General features: G+C 42.5%; 1 protein-coding gene across 1 annotated transcript in view; it reads right to left on the bottom strand.

The window, feature by feature from the left end:
* Positions 1-20361, bottom strand: part of LOC124594351 (glutamate-gated chloride channel-like) — a 180465-nt gene that overhangs the window by 57154 nt on the left and 102950 nt on the right. The window contains exons 7-8 of the mRNA XM_047132721.1: positions 15916-16050; positions 7459-7865 (exon numbers count right to left, since the gene is read on the bottom strand). Coding sequence (XP_046988677.1) covers positions 7459-7865; positions 15916-16050 — 542 coding nt within the window. The remainder of the gene's footprint in view (positions 1-7458; positions 7866-15915; positions 16051-20361) is intronic.

Raw genomic sequence — 20361 nt, 5'->3', positions numbered from 1 at the left:
TACCACCTACCATGCAGTATCATATAGATATCGCTTCGTCGAAAGCGTAAAGGTAATATTTACATTCTGCAAATTCAATTATTAACACGAATGAGTGAATAGTGATGTACTTACACACTGGTTTAGGTTTATTACTAGATTTAGAAGAGAGTCGTGACATGTCTTGGATAACCCCCGTTATCATTCATGAGAAAAGGTGACAATTCCAAATATAAATAAAAAGAAGATGGAAATTGCACAGTGGCTAGAAGAGAAATTATTTCAATTTTGGGATGCTACACGAGATCGATGTTGTAGGAACTCAGGGGTGACAAACACATTTACAAACAATATTAACTTGACAGCTTAGCAGCAGAAAAGCCGGCCGAAGTGGCCGTGCGGTTAAAGGCGCTGCAGTCTGGAACGGCAAGACCGCTACGGTCGCAGGTTCGAATCCTGCCTCGGGCATGGATGTTTGTGATGTCCTTAGGTTAGTTAGGTTTAAGTAGTTCTAAGTTCTAGGGGACTAATGACCTCAGCAGTTGAGTCCCATAGTGCTCAGAGCCATTTGAACCATTTTTTAGCAGCAGAAATGGAGGACGAGTTTGTGAGGCAGCCCCCTTATCACTGCCAATACAACCTTTTAGTAAATGTGTGGGTTCTTGAAAGGTAAGGTTCCATCCAGAAATTTCAAACTCAGCATGAGAGATGTGCAGAATTCACTTGAGTAAACACTTGATGAGGTCATGGCGGAAGACAGGATTAAGTACGTACGTCACTCTAATAAATCTGCAGAAAAAGTCTTTTTGAAGGAAGCATCCGAGAAAAGTTCGTTGATAGCAATGATGCCTCGAACACTAAGTCTTCAGATAAGGAAAAATAAACAGCAATAAATTTGCATTAAAAGTTCTGTCTGTTGTTCCTCCCCCCTCGTCGAAGTTTTGAACGCTGTTTCCTCTTTCTGCTCTTCTCTTTCCCCTCCCATCCCCACTCCAAAAAATTTATCAATATGAGGAAGAACAACCACCTGACGTACACTGCTTGTGCTGGCATTTGTGGCGAACAGAAGAGCTGTGTTTTCTGCCTTGTATTTAGTTTAAACTAACATGCAAAGCTAAAGAATTGTTAATTGTTTACATAATACTTTGATAATTTAACAGACCCCCCCATGAACCATGGACCTTGCCGTTGGTGGGGAGGCTTGCGTGCCTCAGCGATACAGACGGCCGTACCGTAGGTGCAACCACAACGGAGGGGTATCTGTTGAGAGGCCAGACAAACATGTGGTTCCTGAAGAGGGGCAACAGCCTTTTCAGTAGTTGCAGGGGCAACAGTCTGGATGATTGACTGATCTGGCCTTGTAACATTAAACAAAACGGCCTTGCTGTGCTGGTACTGCGAACGGCTGAAAGCAAGGGGAAACTACAGCCGTAATTTTTCCCGAGGACATGCAGCTTTACTGTATAATTAAATGATGATGGCATCCTCTTGGGTAAAATATTCCGGAGGTAAAATATTCCCCATTCGGATCTCCGGGCGGGTACTACTCAAGAGGACGTCGTTATCAGGAGAAAGAAAATTGGCGTTCTACGGATCTGAGCGTGGAATGTCAGATCCCTTAATCGGGCAGGTAGGTTAGAAAACTTAAAAAGGGAAATGGATAGGATAAAGTTAGATATAGTGGGAATTAGTGAAGTTCGGTGGCAGGAGGAACAAGATTTTTGGTCAGGTGATTACAGGGTCATAAATACAAAATCAAATAGAGGTAATGCGGGAGTAGGCTTAATAATGAATTAAAAAATAGGAGTGCGGGTTAGCTACTACAAACAGCATAGTGAACGCATTATTGTGGCCAAGATAGACACAAAGCCAATGCCTACTACAGTAGTACAAGTTTATATGCCAACTAGCTCTGCAGATGATGAAGAAATTGATGAAATGTATGACGAGATAAAAGAAATTATTCAGGTAGTGATGGGAGACGAAAATTTAATAGTCAGGGGTGACTGGAATTCGTCAGTAGGAAAAGGGAGAGAAGGAAACATAGTACGTGAATATGGATTGGGGGGAAGAAATGAAAGAGGAAGCCGCCTTGTAGAATTTTGCACAGAGCATAACTTAATCATAGCTAACACTTGGTTCAAGAATCATAAAAGAAGGTTGTATACCTGGAAGAATCCTGGAGATACTAAAAGGTATCAGATAGATTATATAATGGTAAGACAGAGATTTAGGAACCAGGTTTTTAATTGTAAGACATTTCCAGGGGCAGATATGGATTCTGACCACAATCTCTTGGTTATGAACTGCAGATTGAAACTGAAGAAACTGCAAAAAGGTGGGAATTTAAGGAGATGGGGCCTAGATAAACTGAAAGAACGAGAGGTTGTACAGAGTTTCAGGGAGAGCATAAGGGAACAATTGACAGGAATGGGGGAAAGAAATACAGTAGAAGAAGAATGGGTAGCTCTGAGGGATGAAGTAGTGAAAGCAGCAGACGATCAAGTAGGTAAAAAGACGAGGACTAATAGAAATCCTTGGGTAACAGAAGAAATATTGAATTTAATTGATGAAAGGAGAAAATATAAAAATGCAGTAAATGAATCAGGCAAAAGGAAATACAAACGTCTCAAAAATGAGATCGACAGGAAGTGCAAAATGGCTAAGCAGGGATGGCTAGAGGACAAATGTAAGGATGTAGAGGCTTGTCTCACTAGGGGTAATATAGATACTGCCTACAGGAAAATTAAAGAGACCTTGAAAGAGAAGAGAACCACTTGTATGAATATCAAGAGCTCAGATGGCAACCCAGTTCTAAACAAAGAAGGGAAGGCAGAAAGGTGGAAGGAGTATATAGAGGGTTTATACAAGGGCGATGTACTTGAGGACAATATTATGGAAATGGAAGAGGATATAGATGAAGATGAAATGGGAGATACGATACTGCGTGAAGAGTTTGACAGAACACTGAAAGACCTGAGTTAAAACAAGGCCCCGGGAGTAGACAACATTCCATTAGAACTACTGACGGCCTTGAGAGAGCCAGTCCTGACAAAACTCTACCATCTGGTGAGCAAGATGTATGAGACAGGTGAAATACCCTCAGACTTCAAGAAGAATATAATAATTCCAATCCCAAAGAAAGCAGGTGTTGACAGACGTGAAAATTACCGAACTATCAGTTTAATAAGTCACAGCTGCAAAATACTAACGCGAATTCTTTACAGACGAATGGAAAAACTGGTAGAAGCGGACCTCGGGGAAGATCAGTTTGGATTCCGCAGAAATGTTGGAACACGTGAGGCAATACTAACCTTACGACTTATCTTAGAAGAAAGATTAAGAAAAGGCAAACCTACGTTTCTAGCATTTGTAAACTTAGAGAAAGCTTTTGACAATGTTGACTGGAATATTCTCTTTCACATTCTAAAGGTGGCAGGGGTAAAATACAGGGAGCGAAAGGCTATTTACAATTTGTACAGAAACCAGATGGCAGTTTTAAGAGTCGAGGGGCATGAAAGGGAAGCAGTGGTTGGGAAAGGAGTGAGACAGGGTTGTAGCCTCTCCCCGATGTTATTCAATCTGTATATTGAGCGAGCAGTAAAGGAAACAAAAGAAAAATTCGGAGTAGGTATTAAAATTCATGGAGAAGAAGTAAAAACTTTGAAGTTCCCCGATGACATTGTAATTCTGTCTGAGACAGCAAAGGACTTGGAAGAGCAGTTGAACGGAATGGACAGTGTCGTGAAAGGAGGATGTAAGATGAGCTTCAACAAAAGCAAAACGAGGATAATGGAATGTAGTCGAATTAAGTCGGGTGATGCTGAGGGAATTAGATTAGGAAATGAGACACTTAAAGTAGTAAAGGAGTTTCGCTATTTAGGGAGTAAAATAACTGATGATGGTCGAAGTAGAGAGGATATAAAATGTAGACTGGCAATGGCAAGGAAATCGTTTCTGAAGAAGAGAAATTTGTTAACATCGAGTATAGATTTAAGTGTCAGGAAGTCGTTTCTGAAAGTATTTGTATGGAGTGTAGCCATGTATGGAAGTGAAACATGGACGATAACAAGTATGGACAAGAAGAGAATAGAAGCTTTCGAAATGTGGTGCTACAGAAGAATGCTGAAGATAAGGTGGGTAGATCACGTACCTAATGAGGAGGTATTGAATAGGATTGGGGAGAAGAGAAGTTTGTGGCACAACTTGACTAGAAGAAGGGATCAGTTGGTAGGACATGTTTTGAGGCATCAAGGGATAACAAATTTAGCATTGGAGGGCAGCGTGGAGGGTAAAAATTGTAGAGGGAGACCAAGAGATGAATACACTAAGCAGATTCAGAAGGATGTAGGTTGCAGTAGGTACTGGGAGATGAAGAAGCTTGCACAGGATAGGGTAGCATGGAGAGCTGCATCAAACCAGTCTCAGGACTGAAGACCACAACAACAACAACAATTTAACAGAAGGGCGATAAGAAGGTACCTGGCTTATGAAACGTACGAAACTACATTAACATGGTGTAGCTGCTGTTTCACTATAGTGTATTCTAAGAATTATCTTGGGGTATTGTTTTGCAGTCATAATAAATTGTTTAAAATAAGTAACTGTCCGCTTCTAATCAGAAATCTTTGCCGAAACGTTCTAGCTGACGCTTTGGGATATCATATAATTTTCAAGTGAGCGCCGTGCAATGCACTGAGCAGACATGTGCAGGATAGCACTGTCTGATGGTATTGACTGAACTCAGGCCGAAGGCCCGTCGTGACAAAGGTGTTCGGGGAGAGCACGAATGGGAGAAGCGTACAGAAAAAGAGGAGAGGTTCCTTCAACACTTACCTCTCCAACCGCTCCTTTCACTGCTCTCTGGTATGGCTGTAGTTGCATTAAGACAATGGGCGTCGCGCTTGTTCCCTTAAAAAGAAGTTGAAGTGGACATGAAAGCCTTATTTAATGTCCCAGTTTCGCAGATTGTAAATTAGATCATAAGTGTAGAAGGACAGCATTTCAGCGAATTGTCTCACATCGCAAGTGGGTGTTGCGAAAAAACAAAGAATGTTAATAAGAAGGGGAGGGTGATGCACTGAATAAATAAGTGAATAATAAGGGAAGAGAGATGTACGTTGGAACGCTTTTCAGAGTTTCGCCTCTAGCCTGTAATGGAAATTTAACATATTTTCTTATTCAGGATTTAAACGATATTAGTCGCGTTTAACGTGCTGCAGATTTTTTCAGGAATTGCAAACGTTACTGTGATTTTTTGTTTTTTTGTTTTCAAATGTGAAAACATCTTCAAGTTACAACATATGGTTATGTACACTTGTCACAAATATACTTAGTCGTCTATTTCTTACATTATTACTTTACTGTGCACCAACAGCCAATTAGTGAAATCAAATAAAGCACTACCGAAAGGGGTAGCGCAGTGGTTAGCACACTGGACTCGCATTCGGGAAGACGTCGGTTCGAATCCGCATCCGACCATTCTGGTTCAGGTTTTCTGCGATTTTCCTAAAACGCTTCAGGGAATGCCGAGATGGTTCTTTCGAGAGGGCATCGCCACTTTCCTTCTCCATCCTTCCCTAATCAGAGTTTGTGCTCCGTCTCTGATAACCTCGATGTCGACGGAACGTTAAACATTAGTCTCCTCCTCCTCCTCCTCCTCCTCCAAAACGCAGTTACACATTAAATACATTTTGAAAATGAAGCTACTGAAATCTAACATATATTCCTATTTTCAAGATAGGGGAAATTGTTAAAAGGTATAAGAATCGCAGTATCTTTCCAAGCATCATATGTACCATGGTAAAAAGAAAACTTCTTGCACCTTCAAGATAGAAAATTTTCTTCGATTGACGAAGTATGGCTTATCTGTCAGTACTTTATACGAAAAATTTTAGCAATATATAGGATTTTACGTGCCATAAAAATCTGTGACTGAAGAATTAACAATGAATTGAAACAACTTATATTTATTATACACCACTCTTTCTACAAATGCTGTACTAAACTTAATCTCATATACACTACTGGCCATTAAAATTGCTACACCAAGAACAAATACAGATGATAAACAGTTATTCATTGGACAAATATATTATACTAGAAATGACATGTGATTCAATTTTCACGCAAATTGGGTGCATAGATCCTGAGAAATTAGTACCCTCTGACCGTAATAACGGCCTTGACACACCTGGGCATTGAATCAAGCAGAGCTTGGATGGCGTGTACAGGTACAGCTGCCAATGCAGCTTCAACACTATACCACAGTTCATCAAGAGTAGTGACCGGGGTATTGTGACGAGCCAGTTGCTCGGCCACCATTGACCAGACGTTTTCAATTGGTGAGAGATCTGGAGAATGTGCTGGCCACGCCAGCAGTCGAACATTTTCTGTATCCAGAAAGGCCCGTACAGGACCTGCAACATGCGGTCGTGCATTATCCTGCTGAAATGTAGGGTTTCGCAAGGATCGAATGAAGGGTAGAGCCACGGGTCGTAACACATCTGAAATATAACGTCCACTGTTCAAAGTGCCATCAGTGCAGATAAGAGGTGACCGAGACGTGTATCCAATGGCACCCCATACCATCACGTCGGATGATATGCCAGTATGGCGATGACGAATACACGTTTCCAATGTGTGTTCACCGCGATGTCGCCAAACACGGATGCGACCATCATGATGCTGTAAACAGAACCTGGATTCATCGGAACAAATGCCGTTTTGCCATTCGTGCACCCAGGTTCGTCGTTGAGTACACCATCGCAGGCGCTCCTGTCTGTGATGCAGCGTCAAGGGTAACCGCATCTATGGTCTCCAAGCTGATAGTCTATGCCGGTGCCAACGTCGTTGAACTGTTCGTACAGATGGTTGTTGTCTTCCAAACGTCCCCATCTGTTGACTCAGGAATCGTGACGTGGCTGCCTATCATTTCGACTGCTAGTGATACGAGGCCTTTGGGATCCAGTACGGTGTTCCGTATTACCCTCCTGAACCCACCGATTCCATATTCTGCCAACAGTCATTGGATCTCGACCAACGCGAGCAGTAATGTCGCGATACGATAAACCGCAATCGCGATAGGCTACAATCCGACCTTTATGAAAGTCGGAAACGTGATGGTACGCATTTCTCCTCCTTACACGAAGCATCACAACAACGTTTCACCTGGCAACGCCTGCCAACTGCTGTTTGTGTATGAGAAATCGGTTGGAAACGTTCCTCATGTCAGTACGTTGTAGGTGTCGCCACCGGCACCAACCTTGTGTGAATGCTCTGAAAAGCTAAAAATTTGCATATCACAGCATCTTCTTCCTGTCGGTTAAATTTCGCGTCTTTAGCATGTCATCTTCGTGATGTAGCAATTTTAATGGCCAGTAGTGTAATATAAGAGTTTTGCAAATGGCATCGCTCGCACAGGTGTGCACACGGAGTGAAGAGGCAGACTGTGTGTATCTAGACGAAGTGGAGGCTTACCTTAGGAGACGTTAGGCTGGTGTCGTCCAGCGTCGTGTCCGTGGCCATACGAGGCAGCTGGCCGCGCTCCTTCATCTCCCGCAGCAGGTCTGAACGGCTCGCGTGGCTCACCAGCGTCGACTCCAGCAGCGCGGTGAAGACGAAGGTGAAGCAGCCGCCTATCCAGACGTCGATGGCCATGGTGTAGGCGACCTGCGGCACCGAGGCGTACACGCGCGACACCTGCACGGCCAGCATGAGCAGCGCGGCCACCACCAGCGACAGGCGGGACGCGGTGTCGCCGCGGTCCAGCCAGAACGACGCCCACGACATGATGACCAGCATGCACGACGGCAGGTACACGTGGATCATGTAGTAGTTGAACTCCCGCCGCAGCAGCAGCTCCACCTTCAGGCAGCTGTAGTCTCCTGCAACAAGGCAAAGTGCCGACAGCTTGAGACCTGTCACCCAGCTTCTAAGCAAAACTATTATTTCTATTATTTGACTGCGAGCTAGAAAATTTTTATATATATATATATATATGTGTGTGTGTGTGTGTGTGTGTGTGTGTGTGTGTGTGTGTGTGTGTGTGTGTGTGTGTGTGCGCGTGTGTGCGTGCGCGTGCGAGCCCGCGTGTGTGACTAAGTGAATATATTTGGCCTGTCTGCCTCTTATTAAAGGGACGATCGCACATCGCTGCGAAGTACACTACTGGCCATTAAAATTGCTACACCAAGAAAAAATGCAGATGATAAACGGTTATTCATTGGACAAATACACTACTGACCATTAATATTGCTACATCACGAAGATGACGTGCTACAGACGCGAAATTTAACCGGCAGGAAGAAGATGTTGTGATATGCAAATGATCAGCTTTTCAGAGCATTCACACAAGTATGGCGCCGGTGGCGACACCTGCAAAGTGCTGACATGACGAAAGTTTCCAACCGATTTCTCATACACAAACAGCGGCTGACCGGCGTTGCCTGGTGAAACGTTGTTGTGATGGCTCGTGTAAGGAGGAGAAATGTGTACCATCACGTTTCCGACTTTCATAAAGGTCGGATTGTAGCCTATCGCAATTGCGGTTTATCGAATCGCGACATTGCTGCTCGCGTTGGTCGAGATCCAATGACTGTTAGCAGAATATGGAATCGGTGCGTTCAAGAGGGTAATACGGAACGCCGTGCTGGATCCCAACGGCCACGTATCACTAGCAGTCGAGATGACAGGCATCTTATCGCATGGCTCTAGCGGATCGTGCAGCCACGTCTCGATCCCTGAGTCAACAGATGGGGACGTTTGCAAGACAACAACCATCTGCACGAACAGTTCGACGACATTTGCAGCAGCAGCTCGGAGACCATGCCTGCGGTTACCCTTGACGCTGCATCACAGACAGGAGGCCCTGCGATGGTGTTCTCAACGACGAACCTGGGTGCACGAATGGCAAAACGCCATTTTTTCGGATGAATTCAGGTTCTGTTTACACCATCATGATGGTCGCATCCGTGTTTGGCGACATCGCGGTGAACGCACATTGGAAGCGTACCACCTAGCGTGTGGTGTGGGGTACCATTGGTTATACGTCTAGGTCACCTCTTGTTCGCATTGACGGCACTTTGAACAGTGGACGTTACATTTCAGATGTGTTACGACCCGTGGCTCTACCCTTCATTCGATCCCTGCGAAACCCTATATTTCAGCAGGATAATGTACGACCGCATGTTGCAGGTTCTGTACAGGCCTTTCTGGATACATTTAATGTTCGACTGCTGCCCTGGCCAGCACATTCTTCAGACCTCTCACTAATTGAAAACGTCTGGTCAATTGTGGCCGAGCAACTGCCTCGTCACAGTACTCCAGTCACTACTCTTGATGAATTGTGGTATCGTGTTGAAGCTGCATGGGCAGCTGTACCGGTACAAGGTATCCACGCTCTGTTTGACTCAATGCCCAGGCGTATCAAGGACATTATTACGGCCAGAGGTGGTTGTTGTGGGTACTGATTTCTTCGGATCTATGCACCCAAATTGCGCGAAAATGTAATCAAATGTCTGTTCTAGTATAATATATTCGTCCAATGAATACTCGTTTATCATCTGCATTTCTTCTTGGTGTAGCAATTTTAATGGCCAGTAGTGTAGTTCATAAAGTGCACTGCAGAACAAGAACTGCTTCAAATTATCAAGCTATAGTGCGAATAGCTTTGAATGGCTAACATCTGACAACCAGTGGACCAGTGCGAACTAGAACTGTTTATTAATCAGGCACATCTTTCGCGGCAAACAGACCCGCTTGGACAGCCGCACGCGCGTTATAAATTGGGGAAGGCTCGCCGGCCCCAAATTGAATCCGTCTGGTTGATTAACGAGGAGAGCCGGTGTGCCAGCCAGCCTGAATGTGGTTTTTAGGCGGTTTCCCACGTCCGACTAGATCAATATTTGACTGGTACCAATGTGCCGTTACACGATTCGCAAACATTTAGGAGACGTACTCACACTTTCACATGTGACAACATTGGATGCCGAATGCACAGATTTCATTCTGGAGAGATGGTGAGAGGGATGGCGACAAGAATGGCATCCGCCCCCTCTCTGCCACTAATACTGCAAAATCTGACAACAAACATATCAATATTTTCAACTTTTCGTGGCCCTTTCAGGAACTATATAAATGTTAATTTTAAATTAACAACAGCCTCAGTTGCAATGTTTATTAAGAGTTACCTAGGTTTCAGTTGGGATAAACCAACCTCCTTCAGAATAAAAGCAACTACGATTTGTCCATAATGGACAACGTCAAAAACTAAATACTATAATATAGTAATACATCGTCATATTGCAGTAACTTACCTGGAAGCGCTTTTGAGGCTACGGCCAGTTCCAGTACTGAAACAAATGATGACAGACTAAAGGCCGAAATACTAAATGTCTTTTTCCAAAGCTGTTTCACAGAGGAAGACTGCACTGTAGTTCCTTCTCTAGATTGTCTCACAGATGACAAAATGATGGTTATTGAAATAGACTACAGAGGGATAGAGAAACAATTAAAATCGCTCAAAAGAGGAAAGACCGCTGGACCTGATGGGATACCAGTTCGATTTTACATAGAGTACTTGCCCCCCTTCTTGCAGCGGTGTACCGTAGATCTCTAGAAAAGCGTAGCGTTCAAAAGGATTGGAAAAGGGCACAGGTCATTCCAGTTTTCAAGAAAGGACGTCGAACGGATGTGCAGAACTATTGACCTATATTTCTAACATTGATCAGTTGTAGAATTTTGGAGCGCTTATTATGTTCGAGTATAATGACTTTTCTGGAGACTAGGAATTTACTCTGTAGGAATCAGCATGGGTTTCGAAAAAGACCGTCGTGTGAAACCCAGCTCACGCTATTCGTCCACGAGACTGAGAGGGCCATAGACACGGGTTCCCAGGTAGATGCCGTGTTTCTTGACCTCCGCAAGGCGTTCGATACAGTTCCCCACAGTCGTTTAATGAACAAAGTAAGAGCATATGGACTATCAGACCAATTGTGTAATTGGATTGGAGAGTTCCTAGATAACAGAACGCAGCATGTGATTCTAAATGGAGAGATGTCTTCCGAATTATGAGTGATTTCAGGTGTGTTGCAGGGAAGTGTCGTACGACCGTTGCAATTCACAGTATACACAAATGACCTTGTGGATAACATCGGAAGTTCACTGAGGCTTTTGCGCATGATGCTGTAGCATATCGAGAGGTTGTAACAATGGAAAATTGTACTGAAATGCAGGAGGATCTGCAACGAATTGACGTATGGTGCAGGGAATGGCAATTGAATCTCAATGTAGACAAGTGTAATGTGCTACGTATTCACAGAAAGAAAGATCCCATATTATTTAGCTACAATATAGCAGGTCAGCAACTGCAAGCAGTTAATTCCATAAATTATCTGGGAGTAGGCATTAGGAGTGATTTAAAATGCAATGGTCATACAAAGTTGATCGTCGGTAAAGCAGATGCCAGACTGAGATTCATTGGAAGAATCCTAAGGAAACGCAATCCGAAAACAAAGGAAATAGGTTACAGTACACTTGTTCGCTCACTGCTTGTATATTGCTCACCAGTGCGGGATCCGTACCAGATAGGTTTGATAGAAGAGATAGGCTAGGTCCAACGAAGAGCAGCGCGCTTCGTTACAGGATCATTTAGTAATCGTATTGTTCGTGGACAGAAAGATTGTCGGTATGCCTCTGTGTGAGCTCTAATCTTTCTGATTTTATCCTCATGGTCTCTTCGCGAGATATACGTAGGAGGGAGCAATATACTGCTTGACTTCTCGGTGAAGGTATGTTCTCGAAACTTCAACAAAAGCCCGTACCGAGCTACTGAGCGTCTCTCTTGCAGAGTCTTCCACTGGAGTTTATCTGTCATCTCCGTAACGCTTTCGCGATTACTAAATGATCCTGTAACGAATTGCGCTTCTCTCTGTTGGATCTTCTCTATCTCTTCTATCAACCCTGTCTGGTACTGATCCCACACTGGTGAGCAATATTCAAGAAGTGGGTGAACAAATGTACTGTAACCTACTTCCTTTGTTTTCGGATTGCATTTCCTTAGGATTCTTCCAATGAATCTCAGTCTGGCATCTGCTTTACCGACAATCAACTTTATATGAACATTCCATTTTAAATCATTCCTAATGCGTACTCCCACATAATTTATGGCAGTGGTTCCCAACAGGTGGTCCACGGCACCCCAGGGATCCGCGAGCTATGCCAGAGGGGTCCGCAAGATGCTATTAGATTAAAAAAATATATTAAATATATTTCGTACGATAACAGATTTTTTGTTTTGGCCACTTCCTGCATGAGCTGAGTCTCAGCGAACGCTAACTTCTGCGTCTAGCTTTTTTCTAGAGTGTAAAGAGATCGACAGTGAGCATGAGCAACTTCTTATTAATACAGAAGTTGGATGGCTTTCTCGAGGTAGGATCTTGACAAGATTTTTTGACCTTAGAGACGAGGTTCGTGTCTTCCTTCTTGACACAAAGTACGCGGATTTTCTCACTAACTTCTCTTGGCTTTGCTCAGTTGCGTTCTTAGCTATGTGTCTGAACACTTGAATGTGTTAAATTTGAGTTTACAAGGAAAAAGTGTAGACATGTTCAAAGTTGAGGATAATATTAGTGCTATGGTCAAAAAGTGTCAGATCTGGGCGTCAAGGATAGAAAATGAGCCACTAACTAACTTTTCTACTTTAAAACAATTCTTGGAGTCATCAGATAAGAGTTTGCCTGACCAGATCAAGATCAATGTAACCGAGCATCTACGTAGCCTAGCCACCACTTTTAGAGAGTATTTCCCTGAACCTGAAACTGACGACAGATGGATTCGAAATCCCTTCAGCAATGAAGAAATAGACAAAATCCAAGACGTCACTGAAGATGAGCAAGATCAACTTGTGGATCTGTCCATATGTGGTACGACGATAAACATTTTCATCGGTGATAAAATTACAGGCTTCAGGGCATCGGCACCCAAAGACTACAAGAAACTTGGAGATAAGGCAATGAAAAATATCCTTCCATTTCCAACCAAACATCGGTGTGAGCAAGCATTTTCTTCCACGTGTTTCGTGAAAAACAAATATAGGAATCGGCTCGACATACAGTCGGATTTCAGAGTGAAAGTTTCAAGTTTGGAATCTAATATTTCAGAAATAATTGACTCAAAGGTCAGATTGAACTCATCTCATTAAGAACTGAAAATAAAAACTAACTGCATACTGATGGAGTACTCTGTTGCAACTGTATTTTTTCAAATAAATAATACTTTGTATGAAATTAGTGTTTTCTTATGTTTCACACATGTCTACTCAATGCAGTCTCAAGTATAGTACACTTGAAAGACCAATACACTCAGTTTTAATTTTTTCCTGTCATTTTCAGTTCATACTCAATTTTCATTTTTTTGAGGAGTTTGTTATACTAAAGACCCAGATTTGAAGACAAAGATTTTGAGCGATAATCAGAAATTTAACAAAAACAATGATGGCTAAATTGGAAAAGTTTTAAGCTCAATATTTTTTCGATAATGAATATGTCAATGTTTTTTCTAAGTACCAGTAAACGTATAAAAAGACTCTTAATTTGGCTTTTTTAGGTACTTGATACTGTGATATGACAAGGTACCAATCATGCTCGATGAGGGGGTCGTCGAGAAAATTTTGTTGGGAACCTCTGCTTCAGAAGATGATGAATGTCACAGTCGCCGAAATGTCGCGGTATTTCATCACTGCCACCGTCTGGAAACGCCAGAGCTTTCCACCATTGTTGAGAGAAGTTACGTTTCCCGTATAGGCTGTTGGTTGTTAAAAGTAAGTTATTTTAATGCCTTCCCCTAACGACTAATTTCGATTACTTACATGTCATTTGCGGTGGGTCACTAAGATACTTACCTGTAGCAATGGAGACGCATTTGATAACGGCCACCTAGTCTCACTGGCTCATTACTGCCCAACCCAAACGGCTAAGGGCGGAAATTTGAAAATTGGAGAAGCTATTTATCTTATACTGTTGGCTTCGTTTTTCGAAATCCCACCCCTAAAGGAATGTAACAGACGATGAAATGTTTTTCAAAAATATGTCGCTATTAAGGTCATTTTGAAGGTAAACCTACATAAATTGATATTTGGTTTCTCTGTCAGAAATACAGAAATACATGTTTCAGAATTTTTCGAAATGACTAAAATTATTTTTGAAAATAAATAATTATTAGAGAACTACTTAAGTATTTTTAAAGCTATACTACTAAAAATTGGTAATTGACTTCTCGGTTACAAATGAAAACAAAATAATGTGTCTCAGTGTTTTCGGAAATTAAACCTACTAATGGGGTGAAATATTTCATTGCGTAAGGATTTTTAATGTCAAATCTATGAAAATTTGAGTTTGGCTTCACGATTAAAAATAAAAATCGTGTTCCACTGTTTTTGGAAATTCAAGCCCTAGGGGGTAAACTAGGACATGAAAGTTTTTATGGAAAGATTTCATTATACGAGCGTTTTTAAGGCTAAAGCTATGAAGAATTGGTATTCGGCTTCTATTTTAGAAATAAAAAACTCACATTTCACTGTTTTCGGAAATTTAATTCCTAAGTGGGTGAAAGAGGTAGTGAAGTGTTTTACGAATATCTTTCAGTGTGTCAGCATTTTTAAAGTTACATTTTCTGGAACTCATGTTTGGCTTCTCGGTTAAGAAGGGACTGTTAGAAATTCGACTCCTAAGGAGACGAAATTGGGATTTTTTTGAGTATTTCACTATGCAAGGAATACTGAAGTCAAATACTTAAAGAATGAGATTTTCACTCTGCAGCGGGGTGTGCGCTGATATGAAACTTACTGGCAGATTAAAACTGTGTGCCGGACCGAGACTCGAACTCGGAACCTATGCTTTTCGCGGGCAAGTGCTCTACCAGCTGAGCTACCGAAGCACGACTCACGCACCGTCCACATAGTAAAGTTTGGAAGGTAGGAGACGAGGTACTGGCGGATGTAAAACACATAAACTGCGGAAAAAATATCTGTTAACGGTAGAACTGATGTTTTATCAATATGCAAGCATTATACCAACCGATTGCAATTTCAGTCACTGACGGAATTTGGTCACGTGGCAATAGCGACTTGTTATATAATTAGAGACGTAAAAGCCACCTTGCCGCACCCCTAGTGAAAAACGAAAATAGGTTTCTTGTTTTCCCATTTTTTACCATGCAAACCCAATCAACAAGAATAAGTATATTTAGATAACATTCTTGTCTCTTCCTGTTAGCTGACATGATTGTGGATTCTTGTTGAAACATTGTATTTATTACGTAACTCTTTTCCCATGACTTTCTATTTTTTATTTACGCTAGAAAATATGGTCGTGTGAAATATAAAATTAACAAAATAAGCTAACGTCATGCAATTTTTTTTTTCGCTGCTTCTGACCAGCCTCCTTCTCGTATGGTTGGTTAGATTGTCCACGTCAGCGGACTTGTGGTCTGTTTTAACAACATTAACTTTTTATTAGATACGATAAAAAATATAGTGACAACAGTTGAATATTGCAAAATATCAACCCAATTGTAGAGTAAGCGATAGGTTATCGGATATAAAAGGTCTTCATGCACTGTCTGTCTCCTAGGTGCCTATACTACCATACTCAACGTCATCTGTTTTCAAGGATTGTGTTATGAGTCGGAAGAAAATCTGTTCACCACAATTATGAGTTAGCCCTCTGTCGCTCTCATTCTTTTATATTGTAGCACATGGTCGTCAAAAGGGATCAAATGGGACTAGGAACACAGTAAGGTCTAACTGTTAGTGTTTCAACGACCGATAGATCCAGTTTCACAAATTTAGAGAGTGCGACTGTTGGTTGCATCTTTACCATCACCCTTCTCTCTCCCTGGTCAGAGCGGCCGATGCTCCAGTAGAGGCCATTGCCGTACCTGTGGTCGTCGCGGTGTTGCAGTAGTCCGTGAGGAACTTCTCAAGAGTGAAGAGCGACAGGTGTAGGTTGCTCATGATCTGCACAGGGTCGCCGTCTTTCCACAGGAGCACCACGTCATCAGTCTTCCAACCATCTGCAACATAATGACTCGTGAAAAAACTTCTAGGAAACTCGCTAGGAACTGGCGAAGACATTCCACAATGAGCTTAGTATACTGCCTTGAGAATTCTTTGCCGGCCGCGGTGGCCGAGCGGTTCTAGGCGCTTCAGTCCAGAACCGCGCGACTGCTACGGTCGCAGGTTCGAATCCTGCCTCGGGCATGGATGTGTGTGATGTCCTTAGGTTAGTTAGGTTTAAGTAGTTCTAAGTCTAGGGGACTGATGACCTCAGATGTTAAGACCCATAGTGCTCAGAGCCATTTTAGAATTCTTTTCTTAACTTCAACTCCTTCTATGCCACTGAAAAGGGCACTCGTAGAGCTATTAAGCAGTGTTAGAAATCGATAGCCTATTGGCTTGCCTGACAATCAGATTCATTCATCTCCTTCTGCCACTCCAGGTTTAGGCCTAAAGCCTATTCCCGTCTCAACATATCATCCTTGGTATTGTCTGCCCCCGGTAGCTGAATGGTCGGCGTGGCCCGTGTTCGATTCCAGGCTAGGTCAGGGATTTTTCTCCGCCTAGGGACTGGGTGTTGTGCTGTCATCCTATCATCCTCATCGACTGCAGGTCACCGAAGTCGCGTCAAGTTGAAAGACCGGCACCCGGCGAACGGCCTGGCCGACGGGGAGTCCTAGCCATACGATTAAATAAGTAAATCCTTGGCATTTCCACACTTCTCTTGCCCCATGCTTTATAACCCATTGCTAGTTTAGGAAGTCTTTGTGGTGACATACGAAATAGATATTCTCTCCATTTTTATTTGTATTGGATTGCCTGTTGGGATACTAGTTATATTCTCAATTCTTCGCTCATTACTTCGTTTCTAATTTTGTCTTCCCCATTGTAGCCTTCCACAGATCTTAGAAATTAGGTTTCCGATGCTTCTAGTTGCCGTAAATCGTTATTTATCAAAGTCCAACTTCCTGCCCCATATAATAAAGTATGAATGGCAGTGGCTTTATAAAATTTCAGTTCTGTCTTTTGCCTTGTTTTCCCTTAAGTGTCATTCTAATTGTGCCACATATACGCCCATAAGAATTACTTTTTTCTGTATATACATATCTTCATCACACGATATTTCACATCCTAAATACTTAAAATGGGCCACCTGTTCTATCGGTTTGTTATGGAGGATTATTTTTCTTCTTACTGGATGAATATCTAAAAATGCCACGTTCTTAGTTTTACTTATAGGTACTGACCGATTGCAACTCTCTATCGGTACAAAATAATTTAGGGTATCGATTGTATACAAGTATTTTATTTCGTAATTTGGTTAATACATTTACTGAAATCCACAATGAAACTGGTGGAAATCAAATATTCACTAAATTCAGATGGAACGAGGCAAAATCATTTCTATACAACATAAAATCAATAATAGAAGGTAAATTAACTAACATTAATTAATATTATTTGATCTGGCGCCAAGTGATGTCAGAGCGACACCATTTTTACGTGACTGTTCACATTCCCGAAGACGTATTTCTCCAGGAGAATTAGTGTGCTCTGAAAATTGAACACACGAATACTTCAGAAAAAATACGTTTTCGGCAATATGAACAGTCACGTCTGATTTGTGTTGAGGTACAATTTAGCTCGTCACATGAGTAGGAACAAACAAATGAAGAACGTCACAAAGAATCAAATGGAAATAACAATTATGTTCACTTTGTCTTCTGTTATAAGACCGACTGCAGTTACACGTTCCAATAGGCGGCATGCAACGTGCTATTTGGGAAATTAGTTCAAATGGTTCAAATGGCTCTGAGCACTATGCGACTTAACTTCTGAGGACATTAGTCGCCTAGAACTTAGAACTAATTAAACCTAACTAACCTAAGGACATCACACACATCCATGCCCGAGGCAGGATTCGAACCTGCGACCGTAGCGGTCGCTCGGCTCCAGACTGTAGCGCCTAGAACCGCACGGCCACTCCGGCCGGCGGGAAATTAGTGAAACATATTGATCGCGCAACTGAATAGAACGAAAAATATAAAAGGACGATATAGCTCACAATCATGGCATTGCTTGAAAAAATAAAAATAAAAATAAATAAAATAAATAAAAAATCAAGAGAGAGTATCTGGGTGGATATCGTCACAATAGCCCACTCAGAAGACGCTGCAAGGAAAGGGAAACTGTAGGCAAAGTATCTTTACCTACGACCGTGTTACTTAATTTCTGGGATGTTGTACGAAAAAGTGTTTCATGGAGTATCAAAGAAGCTTGCTAATGCACATATTCTATTTCGCGTAGGAAAGACCCCGCACCTGAGCATACAGTATAGTCTTAGAAACTACATATCGATTAGATGCTCTGATGATAGTAACTGATCATATTAGTGTGTGATAGGCCAGGTGGAGAGCTTTTGAATCACCTGGTGAATACTAACTCATGAGGCGGCCCGGACTGCGTATATGAATGAGTGAATAGAATATCAGCAAGAGGAACTGACTGCTTTGTTGCGACTCATCTGTTGATAAGTCATTAGGAGTGGAGCCGAGAAGGACCGGGACAAGGCGACCGAGCCACTGAAGAACCCTCCCCACTCTTCCCGGTAGATGATAGTTGGACGTTTACAGACGTACAGTACAGCTGAACCGGATAGTACGTACTACAAAATAGCTATGCTCGCGATCACTTCTGTACAGTCGACCGAAGTAAGACTGAAGTTATACTACTTGCAGATGAGCAAGAGTGCATATCACAGCGTTTGTGTGATCCAGCACTTCGTCAAACGTGTTGCCGAAGCACGAAAGTCACTTTTGTTGTTGTTTACGTTGTACTAATTTCTAGTACAGTTCGTTGTGTACTTTTTTCACATAATATTTTCGTTATCAACATGGCAAATCTTAAAGTAAATAACAAAACTGAGGAAATCATTGACGTTAGGTCCTTGTCTGAAAGGTGAAAAGCAGGTAGTGCAACGGTTGAGGAAAGCCAGAATCTGTTTATGCAAAATTGATGGCTAAGCTAAAATATTTCAAATCCCACACTGAGGAGTTTACAAAATTTTCAAAGAACTTGTCGCAAGAAGAAACAAATGTAGCTAGCATTGCAGAAATCCGGACTTCTGCAGATGGTGTTCGCCTACCTTCTTTGTTGTACTCCCATATGATGTTCTGAAGGGCCCAAAGATACTGTTTGAGGATGGAGAACCGACACAGAAGATAAACATAACATTTAGGTAAGGAAGATAAGTTGTTAATGATTTTCATTAAACTTTTGCGAAGAAGTGATCATCTTGAAGACGTATTAAAAATAATTTCTTGTACATGAAGCTATTTACAAAATAACGAATAGTAGTGTGGTATCGATAGCTACGATGCCACGGCTTAGGGTGGCACTACGACAGACACCGACGACAGCGCCCTGTAACCGGCGCTGGAGAGCTCTACGAGCATCGCTACAGATTCTCCCCATTTCATCTAGAGCAGACGGCCGGGACACTTCGCACCTCATTCCAAGTTATGTATTCATTTTGCTAGAGTAAAGGTGATTTAAATTCACACTGCAGTACCGACGTGTATTACCTTTCCCTGCTCCTACCCACGCGCCGCCTTCCAGGCGGGATACAAAAGTTGGCGTCGAGGCGATCTTCCTATCATTTCCTTTTTCTGTGTTACCCCCGTTTGCTTGAGTGACTGTATCTGCGTGCTCCCCCCTTTCGCTATATAGACTTTCATTTGTGTCCACCATGGCTTCGCCACAGGAACAGGCTTCGCTGTCCGATCTTGTACGTTTTCAGGCTCAGCAAATGACGCAGCTGCTTGCTGCCGTAAATGGACTGGTCACACTACAGACTGCAGCTACTTCGGCGCTTCCGACGCCACCGCCTGTACCGACGCCGTCGCCGACGGCGCCGTCATTTCATGCCTTCAATCCGGACGTTGAACGCTGGCCAGAATACATCGCCCAGCTCGAGGCACAGTTCGCAGCATACGACATACCAGGTACAGAGCGGCTTGCCTTTTTCATTGCCAACGCGGGTGTTGGGTTATACCGTGTGCTCGTGAAATTTTCCCACCATCCGCCCGGAAACTAAAACTTACGACGAAGTGATTGATGCTTTGAACTCCCATTTCCGTGACAGTGTAAATGTGGTAGCTGCACGATATAAATTCTTTAATCTCCGGCGTGGCCCTACGCAGTCGAATAAATCTTGGTTAGCGGACCTACAGGGACTAACTTCTGATTGTGACTTTAATTGCTCGTGTGGACGTTCACATGCGGATATGATTAGAGACGCTATTACGCAGAATGTGGAGGATCACTTG

This window comes from Schistocerca americana, chromosome 1, assembly GCF_021461395.2.
Source record: "Schistocerca americana isolate TAMUIC-IGC-003095 chromosome 1, iqSchAmer2.1, whole genome shotgun sequence".
In the NCBI taxonomy this organism is placed as follows: Eukaryota; Metazoa; Arthropoda; class Insecta; order Orthoptera; family Acrididae; genus Schistocerca; species Schistocerca americana.
Note: the sequence above shows the minus strand (reverse complement) of the source record. Positions and strands in the feature narration are given on the sequence as shown.